The 22862-nt window shown below is 41.3% G+C and overlaps 1 protein-coding gene across 1 annotated transcript in view; it reads right to left on the reverse strand.

Moving 5' to 3' along the window:
* Positions 1-22862, reverse strand: part of UGCG (UDP-glucose ceramide glucosyltransferase) — a 40280-nt gene that overhangs the window by 10328 nt on the left and 7090 nt on the right. Inside the window, exons 2-4 of the mRNA XM_059411066.1 lie at positions 9454-9595; positions 1638-1740; positions 785-886 (exon numbers count right to left, since the gene is read on the reverse strand). Of these exons, the coding sequence (XP_059267049.1) occupies positions 785-886; positions 1638-1740; positions 9454-9595 (347 nt within the window). The remainder of the gene's footprint in view (positions 1-784; positions 887-1637; positions 1741-9453; positions 9596-22862) is intronic.

Here is a 22862-nt window from a genome sequence, read left to right on the forward strand (position 1 = left end):
CCTATTAATTTTTGTCCCTTTGTGTGAGAGAGTATATTATTGGTGTCAAACATATTAAAGTATAATGATCAGAAAGCAGAAACCTCTCCAGCCTGCTGACCCAAACCCCACCACACATGGTTTGTTTCAAACTGACTCAGCAGCTGGACCCTCCATAAATTGTTGACGCTTCCCCCTCCCCGAGGTCTCGCAGTGAAGCTGGGCGCGCCAGCCCCCTGTGTGCGCTCAGGATCTGCTTCCTGACACCTTTTGCTCTGGGACAGCGTTCCGCTGTTGTGCACACTAACAGAGGTAATTGGACATTTCCCTACAAGCCTCCTGGCTCATCCAGCATGTCAGTAAGGCTCTGGCCTCCACTCTGAGAGCTCCACAGATGTGGCTGAGTCTACTTCCTGTGTCATGACCTCAGGAAATAAATTTCCTTGACTTTATAAAAAAAAAATAAATAAATAAAATAAAGTAGAAGATAAGGGTAGCATGAACAAGGCAAAATTTACAACTATGAAAAATCTTGTAAAAGGGACTGTAAAATGGATCACAACTTTTTTTTTAATAGCTGGAATTTTCTCTCCAAAGCAAAGATATTTTTATACATCTAACAGTCTAGGTTAGCATTAAAAAGTTCCTAATCTTAGTAAGTATAACTTGACATTTTACCATGAATTAGATGAAATTAATTACTTCATGAGGCAAACAAAAAGGACTGATAAATATATTTTCAGATTGCTTTTGGCATTTTATCATCAAAGGAATAGTTTTATGAAATAAGTAAAAAGAAGCTCACCTCTTATTCCGCTATCACAAATCCATATCAGATCATACTTTGCAACTTCATATCCTGGCATTAAATTATTAATTTTAGGATTAATGCCAACTTTTTTGCCACCTAGAAATGTAAAGTGCAACAGTGAAAGATTCATGAAACACTGAGAATATTTTCTAGAATACAAATACAGGGTAGAGAGAAGTGAAAAGTACTTTCACATAATAATTTAAACAAACATACTTTTAACATTATGCTGTACGTTCCTTATTCTTCACAATATGTTTAGAAAGAAATTGTTCATTCTCAAAGGGAATTAATTTCTTTGAAAATGTATTAGGATCAGTTTTTTGATTCTTAAATTAATGCATCAGTAGTACGAATCAATGTTTAATAGCAAATATCTCTCTACAAGTCTTCAGAATAAGCCTATAGGCTTTTGAAAAAATCCTTTATACAAAATATCTATGTATATTCTTTTTGTCATATCATAAAAGCAAATTCTATCACTCATTCTCAATTACAGTGAATAAGATATAGAAAAGCCCACAGGTTGGAAATATTAAAGAAACAACAATAAGAAAAACCAGACTCTCGTATCTGACTGAGAAAAACATAACAGGGTAATGGCAGTGGGGGTGGGGTGGGGGGTGAGGGAGTAGGGTTTTTCTTGTTGTTTTGTTAATTCCAGAAATGGAAAAAACCCTTTGTTTTAGAACTAAAGCTTTCTCAAAAGGATATAAACACATCCTACTGCTACTCCAACATGCATAAAGCAAACATGCTAGTAACTTCACTCTAGTTTAATGCAAAGATTACTGATACTTAATACTATTAAAGCAAAAGGGTTGTTGCAGAATTAATTTTTACCTACCAATAAACAATCTAGCATCAACATTTGGATATTTTCCAAGAAGCTTCTTACATACATCAATGGCTGGATCATCGTGATCTTGTACACAAAGGAGGACTTCATACTAGTCAAAGAACACATTTTATGTAAATTAATCTCTTACAAAAATAAGCACATTATTAGTATTTACTGACTGAAAAAAGGCATGAGGAAAAACAAGCAATGGTACACACAGAGTTTAGAAGTTAAGAGAGTACTCATAATGGATGCAAACACTTAAGACGTCAAGTGCTGCTTTAACAGAGAGCAGCTTCTCCCTGAACAGGGGCCTATTTGCAAGCAGAAGAGATAAGGAAAGGCCCAGCAGCCCTGACAGCTGAAGTCTTGCCATTCCCAGATAGGCAGGACCTCGTAATTAAACTGCATCTCGAGTTTCTCCGTGGCCTCCATCACTGCAGCTTTACCAAACACTCACTGGGTGCCCAGGAGTAGTAGCTCCATGTAAAAGCAACATGGAAAGCAAACAAAATAAACACCCACTCTGTTCTCTAGAAGCTCGGTCTCCGAATTTATTATTTCGTGAAGGTGCTATAAATTACATATCAACTCCCATTATGATTTAAAGGGTTTCCCCAAACTCTTCACATGAAAAGGGCAAAACGAGATTCGTTTTTTGCTGTATAGTAAGTTCTGAAATAAAATAGAATTTGATTGAAAATCTATCATCCTGGGGTGCTTGGGTGGCTCGGTGGGTTAATGCCTCTGCCTTCGGCTCCAGTCATGACCCCAGAGTCGGGATGGAGCCCCGCATCAGGCTCTCTGCTCAGCGGGGAGTCTGCCCCCCACCCCGTCTCTGCCTGCCTCTCTGCCTACTTGTGATCAGTCCATCAAATACATACATAAAATCTTTAAAAAAAAAAAAAAAGGGAAAGAAAATCTATCATCCTGAAAAGTATGGTTAGCCATCTAACAATGGAAAAGAAATACCCAGGGTTCTATTCCACTTAGTAGGTTAGGGAGTCATTTCTTTGCACCTGACTGGCTATGTCTGTTACCCTGGGATATTTATTTAAAGTAGAGTATACTGGGCCCCACTCTAACTTTTGAATTAGAACTCGGGGATGATTCTGACATGTAGCCAGGTTTATCAAATACCTTGAGTATTTAATCTTTAACCTACCATTTAGTAAACTACTAAGTTTTTTTTTTTTTTAAGATTTTATTTATTTATCAGAGAGGGGGGGGGGGAGAGAGCGAGCACAGGCAGACAGAATGGCAGGCAGAGGCAGAGGGAGAAGCAGGCTCCCTGCCGAGCAAGGAGCCCTATGTGGGACTCGATCCCAGGACGCTGGGATCATGACCTGGCCGAAGGCAGCTGCTTAACCAACTGAGCCACCCAGGCGTCCCACTACTAAGTTTTTTTAAAAGTATTTGCTTAGGGCACCTGGGTGGCTCAGTGGGTTAAAGCCTCTGCCTTCGGCTCAGGTCATAATCCCAGGGTCCTGGGATGGAGCTCCACATCGGGCTCTCTGATTATTGGGGAGCCTACTTCCCCCTCTCTCTCTGCCTGCCTCTCTGCCTACTTGTGATCTGTCAAATAAATAAATAAAATCTTTAAAAATAAATAAATAAATTTTTTAAAAAAGTATTTGCTTTCACATACAAAGATGCTACTATAATATTTTATGGGCTAAGTATTCCAAGCAGGAATTTTTTTTTCAAGAGTGCTGCTAAATTCATGCTGACCCTGTGACAAATTTCCTACCAATCCTCTTTGTAATATGGGGTGGGCATTTTTAAGCAGAGGCGGGAGGTTAATTATGTCCATGAAAAAAAAAATCTATGTGTCCTAAAAAATAAAAAGAGCTAAGAACATAACTTTTTATGTGTCTAACATACAGCGACTAGCTCAGGTAAATGGGAAACCCAGCAAAAACTGGCAATATAGGGACGCCTGGGTGGCTCAGTTGGTTAAGCAGCTGCCTTCGGCTTAGGTCATGATCCCAGTGTCCTGGGATCGAGTCCCACATAGGGCTCCTTGCTCGGCAGGGAGCCTGCTTCTCCCTCTGCCTCTGCCTGCCATTCTGTCTGCCTGTGCTCGCTCCCCCCCTCCCCAATAAATAAATAAAATCTTAAAAAAAAAAAAAATTTGTTTTTAAAAAACTGGCAATATAGAAATTAGTGACTGAGTATGAAAATGGCCAGGACTAAAGTCAAAGAAGGTAACACGATTTTTCAAGTGAAAGAAAGAAAATGTTTTCTCAATAATTAAGTAGAGGGGAAAACAATTTATACTTCCCTCATACTTTCTACCTACTATTATTATACATTCTATCAACTACCTACCTATTGTCCAATGATGACGGACCAAAACTGCCACTGAGGAGGTACTGAAAACAACTTTAGAACTACCCAGTCTCCAGGGACCATATAAAAATCTGAGGATGGGAAGGACACCACTCTGGCCACACCCTTGAACTTCCCAAAGGGTTGACTCTTAAGTCCTATAAAGCATCAGTCATCCTCCCAGCCCGACTCTCAAAACAATGTCTGGCTGAACCAGCCAAAAGGCATTGTCCTTAACAATGAAGATCAGAAAGATTAAGTGAACTTCCAAAGGGTAAACGTAACTATTGGCTTTCGTACTAGAGCAAGCTGTTCAGCCAGGCTCGCGGTAAAGAATTCCTCGTTTTTCCCAACACCGCATGGTTTCTTTAATGCTTTTATAATTTATGCTGTTTTGCAGGTATGAGCTAATGCGGTGAAAGGAAATGTTCGTAAGTGATATAATTCCATAAAATATAATCAAAAAGTCAGTCTTAGCTTTTTTTTGCCCCTAGCAAAAGAAAATTTTGAAGAATATTAGTTCTAGAAATGATTTCAAAGGAGGCAGAGTTGACCTTTCTTCAAATGCAAGATTTAAAGTTTTTATTTTAGGGGCACCTGGGTGGCTCAGTCAGTTAGGTGTCAGCTCAGGTCATGACCTCAGGGTCCTGAGAGCCGGAGTTCTACATGGGGCTCCGTGCTCAGCGGGGAGTCCACTTGAGATTCTCTCTCCCTCTGTTCCTACAACCCCACCTACACTCTCTAAAATAAATATCTTTAAAAAATTGAAGTTTTATTTTTACTGATTATACCTCTTAAAATGAAAATCAAAAACCACCTGATTAGCCAGAGTGCAAATAAAACTCAATTCACATTATCTAAGAAATGTTCAGATTCTTACTAAACATTTAACTTTTGCTTGTTTCTGATACTGAAAATCATACCAAATAAGAGGTAAGCATTTCAAATATTTTCTAAAGTATTCGATTTTAACCTGAAGTTCATTTTTCAGCTATGATACTCACCTGTGCCTTCAGTCTGATTGAACATTTATTCGCTAGGAATCTCTGTAATTGAATAGTTAAGTCACTCCAACTACCCTGCAACTGGCCAGACCGAACATATCAAATTGGCTAAAGGCTTTTTTAAAGGATACAAAAAATTTCTTCTGAAATTATTTTTAGAAGACTGTCTATTTAATTTAGACAGAAGGGTGCATGAGATGGGGGTGGGGGAGAGGAGCACAGGGAAGGGGACAAAGTTGACTCTACACGAAGAGCCTGACGTGGGCTCGATCTCATGACCCCAAGATCATGACCTGAGTCGAAATTAAGAGGCAGAGGCTTAGCTGACTGAGCCACCCAGGCGCCCCTGGATATTTCTGTATTATCTAAAGGATCGGGCAGAAGTATATATGTTCAAAAACATAAGGTTTATTAAAAATATTATACTTTAGGGGTGCCTGGGTGGCTCAGTGGGTTAAGCCTCTGCCTTCGGCTCAGGTCATGATCTCGGGGTCCTGGGACTGAGCTCCACATTGGGCTCTCTGCTCAGTGGGAAGCCTGCTTCCCCCTCTCTCTCTGCCTGCCTCTCTACCTACTTGTGATCTCTGTCAAAATAAATAAATAAAAAATCTTAAAAATATTACTCTTTAAAAATATCTCAAGAAAACACTTACTTTATGGATTTGAAAGGGCTGTAAGATACAGTGAATTCCATTATAAATCAGCATAGTATAAATACATAAAGTCTAGTAATAAACCTCAAAGTAGTTTAAATGAGAATGTTAGTGTTCGACAACTCTTTACTAAGGTTACTATACATATAGCTAAAGTGGCTAATTTTCTGTTTCCCTTTTCAAACGGTGCAACGAATAAAAGGCTGAGGACAAGAGAGGTGTAGTAGGAAATCCACAAATACGGATTCAGCCCTTTGATATTTAAGAATTGAGTATCTGAAAACCGCAATAATCATGAATGCTACTTTTCAGCTTTTATGAATAAATTCATGAATAAATTATAATGCATATATAGTATTAGATTTAGGTATATAAATAACATTAGAAAAACCCCACTGATTCAGCCCTGTAGACATTAGGAATATAAACTGTGTACTACAGCAAATAAGATAAAACATCCTCTTAAAATAGAAAACTGTTTTAATGACATTAATTATATTGCATATCAAGTAGGAATATCTTGAATTGTTCTACAAATAACTACACATCTTTTTTTTCCCTAAGATTTAATTTATTTATTTGACAGACACAGATCACAAATAGGCAGAGAGGCAGGAAGAGAGAGAAGAGGATCCCAGGACCCTGAGACCATGACCTGAGCCGAAGGCAGAGGCTTAACCCACTGACTCACCCAGGTGCCCCACTACACATCATTTTTACAGAAAAATTTTATGATGCTATTTGGATGACAGCAGAATATGAATTTTCCAACATAACATATTTAGAGCCCAAATGCCTAGAACATTCTCTGGCATGGAGTGATTAATACACTTATTAAGTTAATGCATTCATCTTTAGGATAACTTCTGAGTGAAAGACAGATGCCAGGAAGGAGATGTTTTGTAAGAACACAGCTCTGAATTCAAAGTCTAGACAGGTAATGTTATATACTTCTTTATTTTCAAGAAATTGTCTATATTGTTTTCCAAATTTACTTGGCAAATTCCTATCTTGCAGATTTACTAGTTTCACCACATATGTTGTGCTTGGTCTTGTGAAAATGGATTTGCTTTTCTGTCTTCTCTAATTCTTTGTTTAGAAGACCATTCAGTAAGAAATAATTCCTGTTAAGGATAACTACACCACTGGCAATAAAGAGTCCAAACATGGCACCAGACTTGTAACATTTTAAACCAATTCTGTATTTGCAAAAAAGGGGGGGGGGAACCCACCACTATTACCACAGCCTCATTCTTGTAATAACTCTGATCATTTAATTTAAAAACTCTTCATAGGGCCAGAATTTACTAACGTAAAGCTAACTGCTACTTATTCCCTCTGTGGATGAATCTCCCCCCCAAAATGCAGTCTATACTGACCCAAGCTAAGTGCTCAGTTTTGCAGAAAATCAATTATATGACTTTTTCATTCTTATTTTTTTTTAACACCCCAAGGAATAAATATCCAAAAATGTGGATTGGGGCCCCTGAGTGACAGATGGTTAAGTGTCCCAACTCTTGGTTTTGGCTCAGGTCATCATCTCAGGGTCCTAGGATGGGGCCCCAAGTTAGGCTTCGCACTCAGTGCAGAGTCTGCTTAAGGTCCCTGCCCTCACCCCATTGATGCGTTCTCTCTCTCAAATAAATAAAATCTTAAAACAAAACAACCCGAAATAGTGGACTGACAAGATATGCCAAGTACAGAAATGTTTCAGGGTAATTAGTACAGTAACGCTTCTCACCAAAATTTAAGCCCAGAAATTCAGGGCAAGTACCAGTAGTAAATCTTCTTGCACGTACCCCAAATTAAATAAAAGTTATGAACTTCAACATGTTCTTTTTCTACAGTGGTCTATAATGTTCTGAATCAAATTAGCAGGAAAATCGTATGTCCGGACTGAAACCAGACATACTTCTGGAAAACAACGTTCGCCCTCGACAAAAAGCCAATAGTAAAGTATACTGGGCCTGGCAGTCACACAAATATTCGTTTCAGGACTACATGCCTCCTGGGTGACACAGCCACTTGCCTGTTCACACTCAGATTTGTGGGATTTCAGTGGTTTAACTTCAGTTTCCTGTGGAACATTTGCCACTGGGCTTGGTCTTTTTAAAAAGCCAATAAAAATGCCATGAGGTCCAAGTTTTCCTTTAGATTACAGGTCCTTAGCACTTTCCCTCCGCTTTCTTTATTTTCTATTTACACAGCTAACAAACAGTACTTTTATAATTAGTAAAGTTCTGAAAAAAAGAATTAAAACAATCTCTTATATATGTGCTTCCTCATTTTATAGTATATATCAAAACCATTTTCTCCACGATCGATTTAAATACCTCAATGATAAAAATGGAAAAAGAAGCAAAAAACTAGAGCTCTTGAGATAATATCAAATTGTAATTAAAAAAAAAAAATCCATTCAGAAGAAGAAATCAACTATTGACTTATCCCAAATGTTCAGGATTAATGGATACTATATTCCTGGGTTATTCTTAGACACTCTTTCTACAACTAAAGCCCACATTAACTTCCATGACCAATTCAATTCCATGACTATCATCTCCCAAGGACCCAAAATAAAAGGTCCATAATCAAATTCTCAGAGTGGGTGAATGGGGGGAAAGGGTGGGATGATGATTAAACAACTGAAATGTGACATTAAATTTCACAAGGACAAATATATGATTCTAGCTGAGAATCAATAAAATATTTAATAATAATGAGTATTTTTCAGTAGAAAAATTCTCTTTGCACTTACTTACATAAGGTTTAAAAACCTTCCATTTTTCTTATTGCAAAACTTATTTTGCAATTAATTTATTTGTATCATTCTTTCTAAATTACAAAAGGATACTTTCTCCACTTTTAGTTTGAAAAAATCAAGTATGAATCTTATTTTTAAAAAATTACATATTCAATTTATTGGATAGGTACTGCATGCATGAATCAGAGCTCTAAAATTATTAAATACATACATACATACACACACACACACACACACAAACTAGAAGAAGTAACTATTTTGCTTCAAATTAGCTTCAAACACCTAGACTTCCAAAACTTAAAAGCACTAATATAAAAAACAACACTAAAAAAATAACCAAATTATATTCATGTCTACATACTTAGTAAGAGTTGTATTAAGGCTACATCACATCTGTGTCTTCTCTATTCTTTTCGTTGATGCTACTGAGAAAAGTACAAGCTAAAAGGAAAGAAATGAGTGTGAAAACCTGTCACCATGAGAAATGTGGTGTGTATCTTATTTTCCTTCTCACAATTTCAGATGTCCTAAAGAAATGAGGGGAAGAGCCTCCAAATGGCAAAAACTATGGACAAACTGAGACACTGAGGGTCAAAACAGACACAAGCAAAATACACATGGACCGAAAAGTCAAGCAACTACCTGCCTGAAATGTAAAGACACCTTCAAAACCAGTGTTTCAAGCAATTTTAAAAGCTACAATAAAGCTAGATACATAATCTCTTGATTTAGTAAATTGTCTAAGAAACTACAGGTTGAATATTAGAGGGAAGAAATTAAAAAGAGGAGGCACCTGGGTGACTCAGTGGGTTAAGCCTCTGCCTTTGGCTCAGGTCATGATCTCAGGGTCCTGGGATTGAGCCCTGGGGCTCTCTGCTCCAGGGAGCCTGCTTCCCACCCCCCCACTCTGTCTGACTCTCTGCCTACTTGTGACCTCTATCTGCCAAATAAATAAATAAAATCTTTTTTTTTTTTTTAAGATGCCTCTCTAAGCATTTACCACAAGAGAAAAGTCCCCCCACCTCAAAAAAAGAGGTCTCATCCATACCTAATGAGTACAAGGTTGTACTTACTTTGGGGTAATCCAATTCGAAGAAGGTCTCCAAGTTGTTGATTAGGTTAGGATCTACTCCTTTCAGTGGCTTTAGAAGAGACACGCCTGGGAGCTTGCTGTATGGCTGTTTGTCTGTTGCCTTCTTGTTGAGGTGTAATCGGCTAAAAAGCAAAGGATGTATACATCATTTCTGGAGAACACATTAGTGCTAAATCAGCCTAATGTGTTAAGCTATCAAGCAATTACTAAGTTCGGGCGCCTGGGTCGCTCAGTGGGTTAAGCTGCTGCCTTCGGCTCAGGTCATGATCTCAGGGTCCTGGGATCGAGTCCCACATAGGGCTCTCTGCTCAGCAGGAAGCCTGCTTCTCCCCACCATCCCACCCCCGTCTCTCTGTGCCGGCCTCTTGGCCTACTTGTGATCTCTGTCAAATAAATAAAATCTTTTTTAAAAAAAAAAAAAAAAGGGAAGAAGAAGAAATTATTAAATTCTCAGTTTTAAAAAGCTATCTGAAAATGAAGGAAAGTAACCAGATAAATGTCCAGTTTAGGAAAACCGGAACTAAGCAGAATGAATGTTCAGATGAAGCCTGGAGCTTAAGACTGTGGTTTATGCTTCGAGAACAATGCCCAGCAGAGAGTATGCAGCCAATAAATAAATACATGGTGAAGAACTGAATTATAGTTAGCCCACATATTAACTGCCCTTCCTCCCAGCCTGCCATCTATGTGGACCAAGAACTGCAACAACAGTAGTGGTGGGGGGGGGGATCCCCATCTTCCCCAGAAAGAGGGAGAAATGTAACCAGAAAAATCTGAGAAATACTTGTAAGAAGCAGTCCACACAACACACAACTGAAAGAAGCATGACGCTGCCAGCATGGCAAGCTGGGGTAACTAGCAGACCTCCTGATATTCACAAGATCAGAACGGCAGGAGTGGAACAGAGTGAATTTCAAAATTAAGGGGGAAAAAATCTCTATGATGAGCAAAATGTCTATTAATGACATTGGAAGATACACCAGTGCCACCAAAACACAAGTCAGTTGGCCAAGGTTCTCCGAGCTGGTCCATCCCAAGGGTACGACAGCACAGGGCTCCTAAGGAGGGAAGCCACGCCATTTAGAATGTGCCCTGGTTGGGACGCCTGGGTGGCTCAGTTGGTTAAGCAGCTGCCTTCGGCTCAGGTCATGATCCCAGCGTCCTGGGATCAAGTCCCACATCAGGCTCCTTGCTCGGCAGGGAGCCTGCTTCTCCCTCTGCCTCTCCCTGCCATTCTGTCTGCCTGTGCTCGCTCTCTCTCCCTCTTCTCTCTGACAAATAAATAAAATCTTAAAAAAAAAAAAAAAAGAATGTGCCCTGGTTAATGTTCGTGGTGTGAAAACAAAGAGAAGAGATGCCTTTCGGTAGAGTGGTGATGTTTCTAAAGGAAGTCACTGTAGTCTTTCCTCTTTCTTATAAGCAAGTCTCCAAGCACTCAACAGTAATTAGAGGTTAGAACAATCACGGGACCATGCGCAAGATATTTTAAGACACACATTCTTCCACATTTTAACATCTCTGAAATCGAAGGCATCTTAACAATTGGTGGCAGCCAGATGGCAGTCCTAAATTAGTAGCATGAAAACCAACCAACGAAACCTTCTAGAAGATCAAGAAAACGCCAGCATCAATGCATCTCTGATTTGATGAAATACACTATTAATCCATGAATGACTTCTGAAAAGTACACCACTGACGTCAGGCAGAGCAGTGAGCCATGTGTTCATGCTCAGCTAATTGAAGGGCAGGGATGTGCCACAGAGAACATCTGATGTTTCAGATAAGGCCACAGGACATTTCACAGAAAGAAAACGGGTTACCTACAATGGAAAACATTTAAAACAGTAAGAGAGGGGCGCCTGGGTGGCTCAGTGGGTTAAAGCCTTTGCCTTTGGCTCGGGTCATGATCCCAGGGTCCTGGGATTGAGCCCCGCATCGGGCTCCCTGCTCAGCAGGGAGCCTGCTTCCTCCTCTTTCTCTGCCTGCTTCTCTCCTACTTGTGATCTCTGTCTGTCAAATAAATAAATAAAATCTTTAAAAAAATAAATAAATAAAACAGTAAGAGATTTTTTTTAAAGAACAAGATGGTATCCGTATCAAGCTACAGCCCCCAAAAGCTGGAAAATAATGGGACGCCATTTCCAGTAGTGCTCCACAGTGCAGTTAGTACGCAAGTTGTTTTACTGGTCTGCCATGAGAAGAAATGGAAAGAGAGTGTTTAGAAACATTTACAGCAATCTGACATTTACATGCCACCCAAGCATGTGATCAGTATTTATTTTTATTGTAGTTTACCGAAGTATCAGTCCGTGCCAGACTGGAAAAATTTTAAAGAGCTGATCCTCTGCCATAGATAGTTTGGAAAATATTCATCTAGCAAGTTCATCGAGAGGCTGGACAGAGGTAAAAACCACGATCTAAAATTTATATAACCAAATCATTTGGTGAGTGCTGTGAAGTGTGTAAACCTGGTGATTCACAGACCTGTACCCCTGGGGATAAAAATATATGTTTATAAAAAATAAAAAATTAAAAAAAAAATTAAAATTTATATAACCACTGGGGCACCTGGGTGGCTCTGTTGGTTAAGCGTCCGAATCTTGATTTCAGCTCAGAGGTCATGAGATCTCAGGGTCATGGGATTGAGCCTGTGCTGAATATGGAGCCTGCTTAGGATTCTCTCCCTCCCTCCCTCAACCCCACACACATGCATGTACTCTCTTTCTCTCTCTAAAAAGATAAAATAAGGGGTGCCTAACCAGCTCAGTTGGCTAAGCATCCAACTCTTGATTTTGGCTCAGGTCATGATCTCAGGTTATAAGATTGAGTGTGAGATGGAGCCTGCTTCAGATTCTCTCTCTTCCTGCTCCCCAATGCTGCCACTCTCGCATGCGTTCTCTCTCTTAAAAAAACAATAAAATAGGGGCAACTGGGTGGCTCAGTGATTTAAGCCTCTGCCTTCAGCTCAGGTCATGATCCCAGGGTCCTGGGATCAAGCCCTATGTGGGGCTCTCTGCTCCGCAGGAGGCCTGCTTCCCTCCTCCCCCTGCTTCTATGCCTACTTGTGATCTCTCTCTCTATCAAATAAATAAATAAAATCTTTAAAAAAAAAAAAAAAATCTTTTTTAAGTAAACAAATAAAAATTTTAAAAAATTTTAAAAATAATAAAATAAATAAAAATTTATATAACCACAAAAATGACCACTATTCCATACCTAACAAAATGGCAGACTGGAGATATTTGGAGAAACCTATCCAATACAGAACATATAGACTGCTGGAGAAAAAAAAGTTTATATATTTAATTGATTGACAGTAATATTCACATGGTTCAAATCACTGACGATATTATGACAGTCACATGAAAGAAGTCTCCCTTTCACCCCTGCCCCCCAGGCTCAGCATTATTAGTTTCTTACTCATCTTTCCAGAAACTTAAAAAAAAAAAAAAACAAAAAAAAACTGCATATACAAGTCAACACACACATACAAATTCTTACATAATATTTATAATGTTTAATATAGATGCATTAAAAACACATTTTAAAATATGTAACAGAACTGTTAGGAAAATAAAGGAACCTCCCAGGTTGGAAATGAGGAGAAATCTCTGAGTGAGGGAGAGCTGGCTGTTTGGCCCAGGGCCATCTGTTGGTCCGTGATGTTTCAGAGATGAAGGCAAGAATGAGGGAACTCTGTTCTGTCCACCTTATGGAAATATGGAATCTCTGAAAGGCAAAGTAGAAAAATGCTGGCCCACAGTAGGAAGATGGGGATGTTGCCTTCTTGGATTCACTCCTGAATAAAGTGGAATAAAAGGAAAAAGTCTTCCAAGAGAACACCCAACCACATGGGTTTGGAACCCATAAGGCAAACTACCTGCGCTGCTTGAACAAAACCCAAGAGAAATAAAAATTATAATCAGTGACACTAGAGACTCAATAGACAGACAGGACAGAAGAATGCATAGACAGTTCAAAAGAGAACTGGAGAACTGGAATCTAGATTCAAAGAAATTATTCAGGATGGGCCACATCCTGAAGGCACAAAGTGAATGGGACGCAAAGACACTGAAATCATGGAACAGTGTGCGACATGGAGGATAAAATAAAAAGGCCTGAAATCCCAGGAATTTTTCATCTCTTCCCACTGCATGATCATTACGTGCTATTAAATTCATCAAAACATGCACGAGTTCATGACCAACACAGAGAAACCCAGCCTACTAACCCACTGAATTTGGCAAGTCTTCAGATTAAAAACAACAAGGATTACTTAAACAGTGTTAAACAGTCTAGAATGGATTCCATTTCCCCTTTCCCTTCTTCTTTATTAAGACATTTTACTTTAAATGCTAATACAGATATACCTTCTATCCTTTGGAGATCTTTTCATATCAAGAATGCAATGTTTTATCAGACACATTCTGACTCACCCAACAGCAATGAAGCTGTCTCCAAGTTTATGATGAAGAGAACTGGTTAATACTGTATATGAAATTTCTACTCAAAATAACGATAACCCAGACTGTATTATGGGACCTTTAAAAAAAAATTCCTATTTGTGTTTCTCCCATATCTCTCCTCTCCCACCCCCCAGTATTTCATACCTCAAGGAGTCATCTCATGGCGTATACTCTAGGATACAGGACTCCTACTTTGGAGAATACTCTTTCGATTTACGTAACACAACTGAGAAAGCCCCTTGTTACACATTAGTTTATCAGAAACAGTAAAATATCCATTAAGTCACACACACAGTCACTCGGCACTGTGCTTACCACACAGTGGTGTTCCACAACTACTCAGCAATTCCCCCTCCTGAACAATCACTTCTGAACCCCAAATGTACCCCAGCCATTATCCTGTGCACTGGTGAGAATGGCGATGAACAGGGGAATTCCTGACTGTCTGGGGGCTGCGGTCGCATGGGGGAGTCGCACATGTACAGAAGCTCTTCCCCATATAAAACTGTTATAGTCAATCAAGCTATGTTCTAAAGCAAGAAATATATTAACTTGGCTTGCCACCTGGAGAAATAATGCTGGTGGGTGCCTTGCCCATAGCCAGTGTTTTGTAAACCAATCAGTATTTTTCAAAATATGATCAACAGCTTGTCTGCCCAGAGTCTCAACAAGTGGCCCGAGTGGTGGAGTCCTCCAAGTGGGGTGGCTCTGACAGGATCTACAAGGGCTACTGGTTTCAAACCAGTGTTAACTTTGGTATCTCAGGGCAGGAGTTCTAGATCACTCAGAACTGAACTTGAGCCTAACACATGCATCCACATGCCGGCCACGGCTTTATCATGGGTGCCCATTGCCACCACTTGCCTAAAGCAGGTGACTTGCTTTCTGTCAGGATCCTTCAGGTTCTACACTAGGAATCCAGTTCTTCCTCCAAATCATGTATTTGGCTGTGGGCCTGTCCTTCTTTTAGAAGGTGGAGGACAGTATTTTTTATTGATGGGTAACACACATACAGCAAAGACCACATGTAAGTATACAGCACAATGAATCTCCTCAGAGTGAAACACACATGTAACCAGTGGCTCCAAATCAAGAAGCAGAATTGTTACCAGAACCCCAGAAGCCCTTGGCATGTCCCCAACTAACTACCCTCCTCCTCAAGGGTAACCACTATCCTGACTTCCAACACACTAATTCTACCAGCATTAAAATTTTATCTAAATGGAATCCCACAGGATGTACTCATTTGTGTCTGGTTTCTTTGACTTCAATGTTTGTGAGACTCAACTTTGCTGTTACATTTAGTTACAGTTGATTCACTTTCTAAAAAATATTTATTTATTTTCAAGCGGGAGTGTGGGCACGGGAGAGGGATAAAGAACCTCAAGCCAACTTTGCAGAGCATGGGGCCTGACACAGGGCTCGAGCTTATGACCCCAAGATCATGACTTGAACCCAAATCAAGAGTCCGACGCTCAACTGACTGTCTCACTCAGGTGCCCCTAGTTCTTTCATTCTTATTACAGCATGTATTCCTTGTATTAATACACCACACTTTATTTAGTTACCTTCCGTTGATGGGCGTTTGGGTTATTTCCAATTTGGGGCTAATACACACAGTCTGCAGCCTTGTCTCTGTCTTTACACAAGTATCAAAAACCCTGGCCTAAACCCCACCCCACCCCTGGACTTAAAATTTTGGACAAGATGAAGAAATAGGGACTGGATTTGCTTGCCCACCTGAAGCAATTTTTTAAAAACCAGACAAAACATGGGAAACAATGGTTTGGTTTGTTTTTTTTTAAGATTTTTTATTTGACAGAGATCACAAGTAGGCAGAGAGGCAGGCAGAGAGAGCAGAGGAAGCAGGCCCCATGCAGAGCAGAGAGCCCAGTGTGGGGCTCGATCTCAGGGCTCTTGAGATCATAACCTGAGCCGAAGGCAGAGGCTTAACCCACTGAGCCACCCAGGCGCCCCTGGAAAACAATGGTTTTCTAAGATAACCGGATATACGGTGAAGGAGGATCCGGTCTCCTGCGACATGGAAAACAAATGAAGTAAGCTCTCCAACGGCCCAGGCTTACTGCCTAGAAACGATTTCCAGGCCAGGAGTTGAGTGTTTTTCAAAATTTACATATATAATACCTCACGGTAAAAGCCGGTTTAATGGACCAGTTGCAGAAGTTCAGAATCTGTATTTTCACAAGCCAGTATCAGTTATTATCCCAAATGATTCTGATGCAGGCCAGCAGTGAGCCACATTACAGCAGACTACAAATTCTCCAGGCTCCAGCAAAATAATAATGAACAGTACATGTATCTCAATTAAGAAAAAAAAACACCTACTAAATAAGAGTAAATAAGCATATACAGAGCTCAGAAGTTAAGGATAGTTCAGAGACAAAAATATGGAGCCCTCCAGAGTTTGTTAAATACATGAGCTCTTGTGGGCAAAGTGTGCCATCAGCAGTTAGCCACAGATCAACGGAACAGAGAGAGGGCCGGTCATGCACGAAGGGGGACTGTAAGTGAGTAACCCAAGAAGCAGAAAGGCAGGAAAAAAGGACTTAGTAAAGAAGGCTTTATTTGGCTAAGCTGTTTCTCTTTTTGAAAGTGTTCAAGAGGGGGGCACCTGGGTGGCTCAGTGGGTTCAGCCTCTGCCTTTGGCAGGTCATGATCTCAGGGTCCTGGGATGGAGCCCTGCATTGGGGCGGGGAGGGGTCCTCTGCTCAGCAGGGAGCCTGCTTTCCCCTTTCTCTCTGCCTGCCTCTCTGTCTACTTGTGATCACTCTCTCTCTGTCAAATAAATAAATAAAATCTTTAAAAAAAAAAAAGTGTTCAAGGAAGAGCAACAGTGAATGCAGCTGAGAGGTCAAGACAAGAACTGGAATTCTCCCCACTGGGTGAACTTGGGGCCCTTGGAGCACCGTGGGCAGGGGCAGGTCAATGAAAACAGGCTGAGAAGCAAATGAATGAGAAGTGCAATGTGGTAACAGTTTCTCCTGACATCTGATCTGAGTAAGTTACTCTGGCCAAAGGAACTAGATGGAGAAAGGTTTTTCAGTTTAATTTTGGAAAAATAATTTTCTTCTTTAATACCTGAGCACACAGAGTAAGGGGAACAAGCCAGCCAAAGGTAAAGAGAGAGCATTTAAAATAATTCATGGCACGCGGGGACCCATGGTGTGGAGCAGGAGTTAGGAAAATCTGACAAGACTGAGGTAGAAGGGTGAGGAGTTCGAGGAGGTTCTGCCAGTAATGGGTGACAGGAGCTAAAGAAAGAAAGCACTGCCAGACAGCGCTGAAGGCTTGGCAGAGATCTGAGACCATGAATGTGTCACAGAACTAACCCATGGGGCTGTGTGCTTGCCCTCTGCGGGATTTTGAAAGTTGAAAAGCTATAAATTGTAAGATGGGCTCAGGATAACAAGGCAGACTGACAGGAGGGAAGGCGAGGGGCAAGCTGATGGAGTGATGAACTCTGGAGTTCTGGCAAGAGGGAGAATCCGACAACACCAAGAGATAACAGGTGGAGGCCACAACTGTGGGCAGACAGCCTAGGGCAGTTGTTATCAGCCTTGACTGCACAAGAAAATCACCTGAGGCTTTATTTAAAAAAAAAAAAAAAAAAGCCTGCTGCTCAGACCGTTAAATCAGAATGTCTAGGGCTAAGGTAAGCAGTATTTTTTTTTTTTTAAAGGCCTCCCCCTGGGGACTCCAAAGGGAAGGCTGAGCTGAGACCATGGACTTGGGAAGACTAGGTAACTGTGACAAGAGAAGGACGCAAGAAGGGCTGGAAGCGAAGGAAGATCGGCCGTTCCAGGACGGCGCAGAACAAGGCCGCGGTGAAGCAGTTCAAGTGGCCTGAGAATGGGAAAAGCTACAGAAAAGGAGTAGGGGGTCCCTCCACAGAACTTTCGGTGTCGCCAGTTATCAGAACCTCAAAGCAAAGTCCCACGTAGATACTCTATCCTTGTGGATTACTTCCCGGGTTATTTTTAGGTTATCACTGGCCATACAGAGCAGCACGCTGGTTTCAGAGCCCCAGCTGGAGCGGATCGCCTGGATTTTTATGCCAGTTTCATAGCAAAGTAACTGAGTATCCTTGGTAAAATACTTCTTTATCTCATTTTTTTTTTAAGATTTTATTTATTAATTTGACAGAGAGAAATCACAAGTAGATGGAGAGGCAGGCAGAGAGAGAGAGGGAAGCAGGCTCTCTGCTGAGCAGAGAGCCCGATGCGGGACTCGATCCCAGGACTCTGAGATCATGACCTGAGCCGAAGGCAGCGGCTTAACCCACTGAGCCACCCAGGCGCCCCATATCTCATTTTTTTTTTTAAGTGTGGACAATTAGTAGTGAGAAATAGAGGAGACTGAGCCCCACAGTAAGCATTCAATGATAGCTAGTACTGCCAATTTTTCTTAAAACTGCTAATTTCAAGGACATCTCTCACTTCTCTGAGTTACCATAGTTCACTTCTCTGAGTTACCATAGTTCTAGTAAGAGATTTAGAATTGTCAAACATTGATGAGGCCTATTCACCAGAATTGAAGAACTGGAAACTCATATATATATTTAAAGATTCTTTCAGAGATATTTAAATATTAAGCCATTATGTTGCGGTTTTTAAATATACTTTTATTTTTTAAAGATTTTGTTTTTAATTCAACTCTATACCCAACATGGGGATCAAACTCACAACCCCAAGATCAAGACTGTCAGACTCCTTGGACTGAGTCAGCCAGGTGCCCCCATGTTGGTGTCTGTTGGTTTTTTTTTCCTTTGAGAGCAAGCGAGAGAGCATGAGCACTTGAGGGGTATAGGGCAGGTGGAGAGAGACACACTTTTTTTTTTTTTTAAGATTTTATTTATTTATTTGACAGCGAGATCACAAGTAGGCAGAGAGGCAGGCAGAGAGAGAGGAGGAAGCAGTTCCCTTCTGAGCAGAGAGCTCTATGCAGGGCTCGATCCCATGACTCTGAGATCATGACCTGAGCCGAAAGCAGAGGCTTAACCCACTGAGCCACCCAGGCGCCCCGAGAGAGACACTCTTAAGCAGGCTCCGCGTAGCACTCGTCTTGTGACCCTGAGATCATGACCTCATGAGCTGAAATCAAGTTGGATGCTTAATGACTGAGCCAGCCAAGCTCTCTGGGTGGGGGTGGAGGGGTTAAAACATAAAACAATCCTTGTGTATTAAGAAAGATAAAAGGGGAAAGGAGAATCATCAAAAGTCCCAAATCATGGTTAAAGCAAAGTAGAAAGAGGGCGTAAGACAGATTTAACGCAAAGTTTAAATTATATGCAGCATTTAGGCTAAAATTGTATTATAAGTTAAAATTGTGCCCAGTATTTAGGAACCAATTTAAAGTTCTACATATGATCCAAAAGCACAGAGACAAAAGAAGTACAACAGAGAGGAACATAAATATCACCAATGAGCCACTGAAGAGTGGCCTGAGCTCTCCTTTCAAACCACTGGAAACGTTCTCCACTGGGCAGAGGTGCTGCACAGTCCTGGCTTCTCTGAATTCCTCTACCCTCAGAGCCTCACTGAAAATGTGGGATTCTAGTGCTACAAGAACCCTTCCCTTGGCTCTGCGAGAGGGAGAGCTTGCCACAGAGTGGAGAGAAGGCCAGACACAATGAGCAGAGTAACTCCCAGTTACTATGTAATCCGAGCACACTGCCTTCTAGGACGGAGACGTTCTGAGGGATTCCAGATGACAGTGTTTTGTTGACCATAAAATCACCATGCCCAGGGCGGTACCCAGAGCAAACGCTACAAGGCACCCTTCTCCTGCTAGTCCAGGTCAGGCCAAGGCCCCTCCACACCACCCCTAGCACCTGGAAAGCCCTCAATCCAATGGTAGCATGTCCCAGGCCTCGGGCCCAGCAGAACCATGAATTTGGGACTTTGATAATAATCTTAGTTCTTTATGAAACAGAATCTCCCCTAACACCTATGGCCATTTGGTTTTCAGAAATTTGACTGGATCAAATTTTCAGGAACACACTGGATATAAAAGGAATGCACCTCCTCTACATCCAGTCAATGTTTTTGATTTGTTTCATTTTTAAAGATTAAAATGATCCTGAAATGTGACTGAGCAATGCTAGGGAGACAGAAAGCACAGGAAAAGTTCTGTATGTCACTCCCGAGGAATGATTTCTGAATTAAAGTCTCAATCAGAAGGTAGTCACTCTGTCACAAAACTCACTTTCCTGTAATTAAGACCCATCACCATGGGGGGGGGGGGGCGGGAAAGCCGGCACGGGGCCCTGCAGGGGTGTCCCTGCCAGTAGGGTGACGGGAGCTGGGGTGCTTCCTCAGAGTAAGTGAAGTCCGAAAGGTCGTGAGGGATGAATCGCAAAAAAGAGAGAGGCCTTCAGGGCCCTGCTTTCCACTGTGAGCTAGAAGGACATCTATTCAGGGAACACTTCAAAGAACTCAAAGCGCCTGTTAAGAAATATTCAAATATTTGGAGGTTCTGCTGGATTTTATAGCAGCTTTAGCTTGATGAGATCTAATCGCCTCTTGGCACTAGGGTTTTCAAAACTTCTGAGCTGCTGGAATGGCCTTCTTTTATCTTGGGTGATTTTTATTTCCTAAGAGCTCAGTCTCTAAAATTGTTACTCTTTCTATGGCTTATTGTTTCATCCTTCTAAGCTTGTAGTTCCCCCTCCCTGTTCCTCTCAAGTTTTTCATTTGATAGGGCGTACCACTTCAAATGATTTATTTTGCTGGCTCCTCTCCTAATTTCATTCAGGAGGCATGCCTGGTGTGAAGGGAAAGTCCCGGGAGGGTGGGCAGGCTGTGCCCTTTCCGTGGGCGGGCAGCAGCATCTACAGCAAAGAGACACCTCCGGGAGAGGCAGCCCAAGATCCTCCTGCAAGGCTTCCAAGGAAAATGTGGATTCCTTGATAGCAAAGTTCACCTTGCTTACCAGCCCCAGACCGTGCTTTTTTTTACAGTTCTGCTCGGTGGCTCCCATGAACCACTTTATCTGATTCTCAGAATTAATCTTCTCTGCTCCAAGCTTGCGAATATGTGAAATGAGGCTGACTGCTGTATCAGCAGGTCCCCTACTTCAGAGTCCTTGCCTGCGATTTCCCATGATTAAAGGCTTCTGTTGTTGTTACTTGTGACTGTGCCCTGCAAGGCTGTTACCGTGTGTTTATGATGAGTATGTGTCATGACTCATGCTACTTCCGTAATGCACGGATCTTTTCAACAACAGCACTGCATCAAAATGGGATTCTTCAGCAACACAAAGCACACCTTCTGGTACAACCTGAACTCGGCAGACACAAGCTTCCCCACGGAACACATCACAACCAACAGTGAGTGAGTGTTATGGGAAAACACAAACTATTTCCACTGGACCATAGACTTACATAACACAGAATATAAAAGATTCTATTACCATTGAAAACAAGTCACAGATCTTTATTAATTTTTACCCAAAACACTCCAATCACTAATTCTTTTTTTTTTTTTAAGATTTTATTTATTTATTTTAAAGACAGAGATCACAAGTAGGCAGAGAGGCAGGCAGAGAGAGAGGTGGGGAAGCAGGCTTACTGTTCACCAGAGAGCCCAATGCAGGGTTTGATCCCAGGATCCTGGGATCATGACCTGAGCCGAAGGCAGAGGTTTTAACCCACTGAGCCACCCAGGTGCCCCCCAACTCACTAATTCTTTGGGGACAAAAGAGCTGCCCTAGTGTAGGAGAAATAGATAAGAGCACAGAGCTTCACTAATAGTAACTAAGCAAGCCAGGCGCCTAGCAGAAGCTATGGTCCCTGTACACAGTGCTCAGAAACATAGGAGACCCTCAAACATACCATATGCTTACACTCTTTTCAAATAAAAGGAAACTAATGGGACTATCCCAATGCTCTTCTAAAAAATTCCCTAAAGCAGAATGTGATGTTTAAATTATTCTGTATATAAAATAAATTCTGTGAATGGAGGAAAAGCGGGGACACGTATGATCTGCACACCAACTGAGGAGGGCACTGGGTTCTGCACCCTCTCAAAGTCAGATCTTAGCGTAAAGATTATTTATCACCAGACAGGCATTCCCATAGGAAAACCCTGGGGAGGGGGAGGGATTCAGATTTCTAAGTAAACATTAACAGAACCCTGTTTCCTATTTTAACTTGCTATTCATTAGAAATAGTGAAATAAAGATTCCATTTGATCCAATAAATTTCACTGAAGCCCATCACTACTGAAAATATCCCCAAATCTGACCACCTACCTCAGATCACAAGGACCAAATGACACTAAACTAATGACACTGAAAAATCCATCATTACTACTGGAAAAAATTCAGAGTTCATTCATTCAACCAGCAGTAACTGAGTGCCTAATACACACTGGACATAGAACAGTAAATAAGACGCTGCCCCTACCCTCAAGAGCTTACAATCTAATTGGGAAAAAGAGACAACTGAGCACACATTTACAATTTAGATGCATAAATTCAAAGCACTAAAATATAAAAAGAGGTGCCTGGGACACCTGAGTGGCTCAGTCGGTTGAGTATTGCCTTTGGCTCCAGTCATGATCCGGGGTCCTGGAATGGTGTCCCACATCAGGCGCCCTGCTCAGCAGGGAGTCTGCTTCTCCCTCGCCCTCTGCCTGCTGCTCACCCTGCTTGCCCTCACTTCCCCTATCAGTCTCTGATAAATAAAATCTCAAAAAAGAAGAAGAAAAAGAGGAGGAGGAGGAAGAGCCACTTAACACAGTAAAAAGCTAAAGCCTAAGGACGCCTGGGTGGCTCAGTGGGTTAAAGCCCCTGCCTTTGGCTTAGGTCATGATCCCAGGGTCTCAGGGATGGAGCCCCGAATCAGGCTCTCTGCTCAGCAGGGAGCCTGTTTCCTCCTCCCTCTCTCTCTCTCTCTCTCTCT

This window comes from Mustela nigripes, chromosome 9 (genome assembly GCF_022355385.1).
Source record: "Mustela nigripes isolate SB6536 chromosome 9, MUSNIG.SB6536, whole genome shotgun sequence".
NCBI lineage: Eukaryota > Metazoa > Chordata > Mammalia > Carnivora > Mustelidae > Mustela > Mustela nigripes.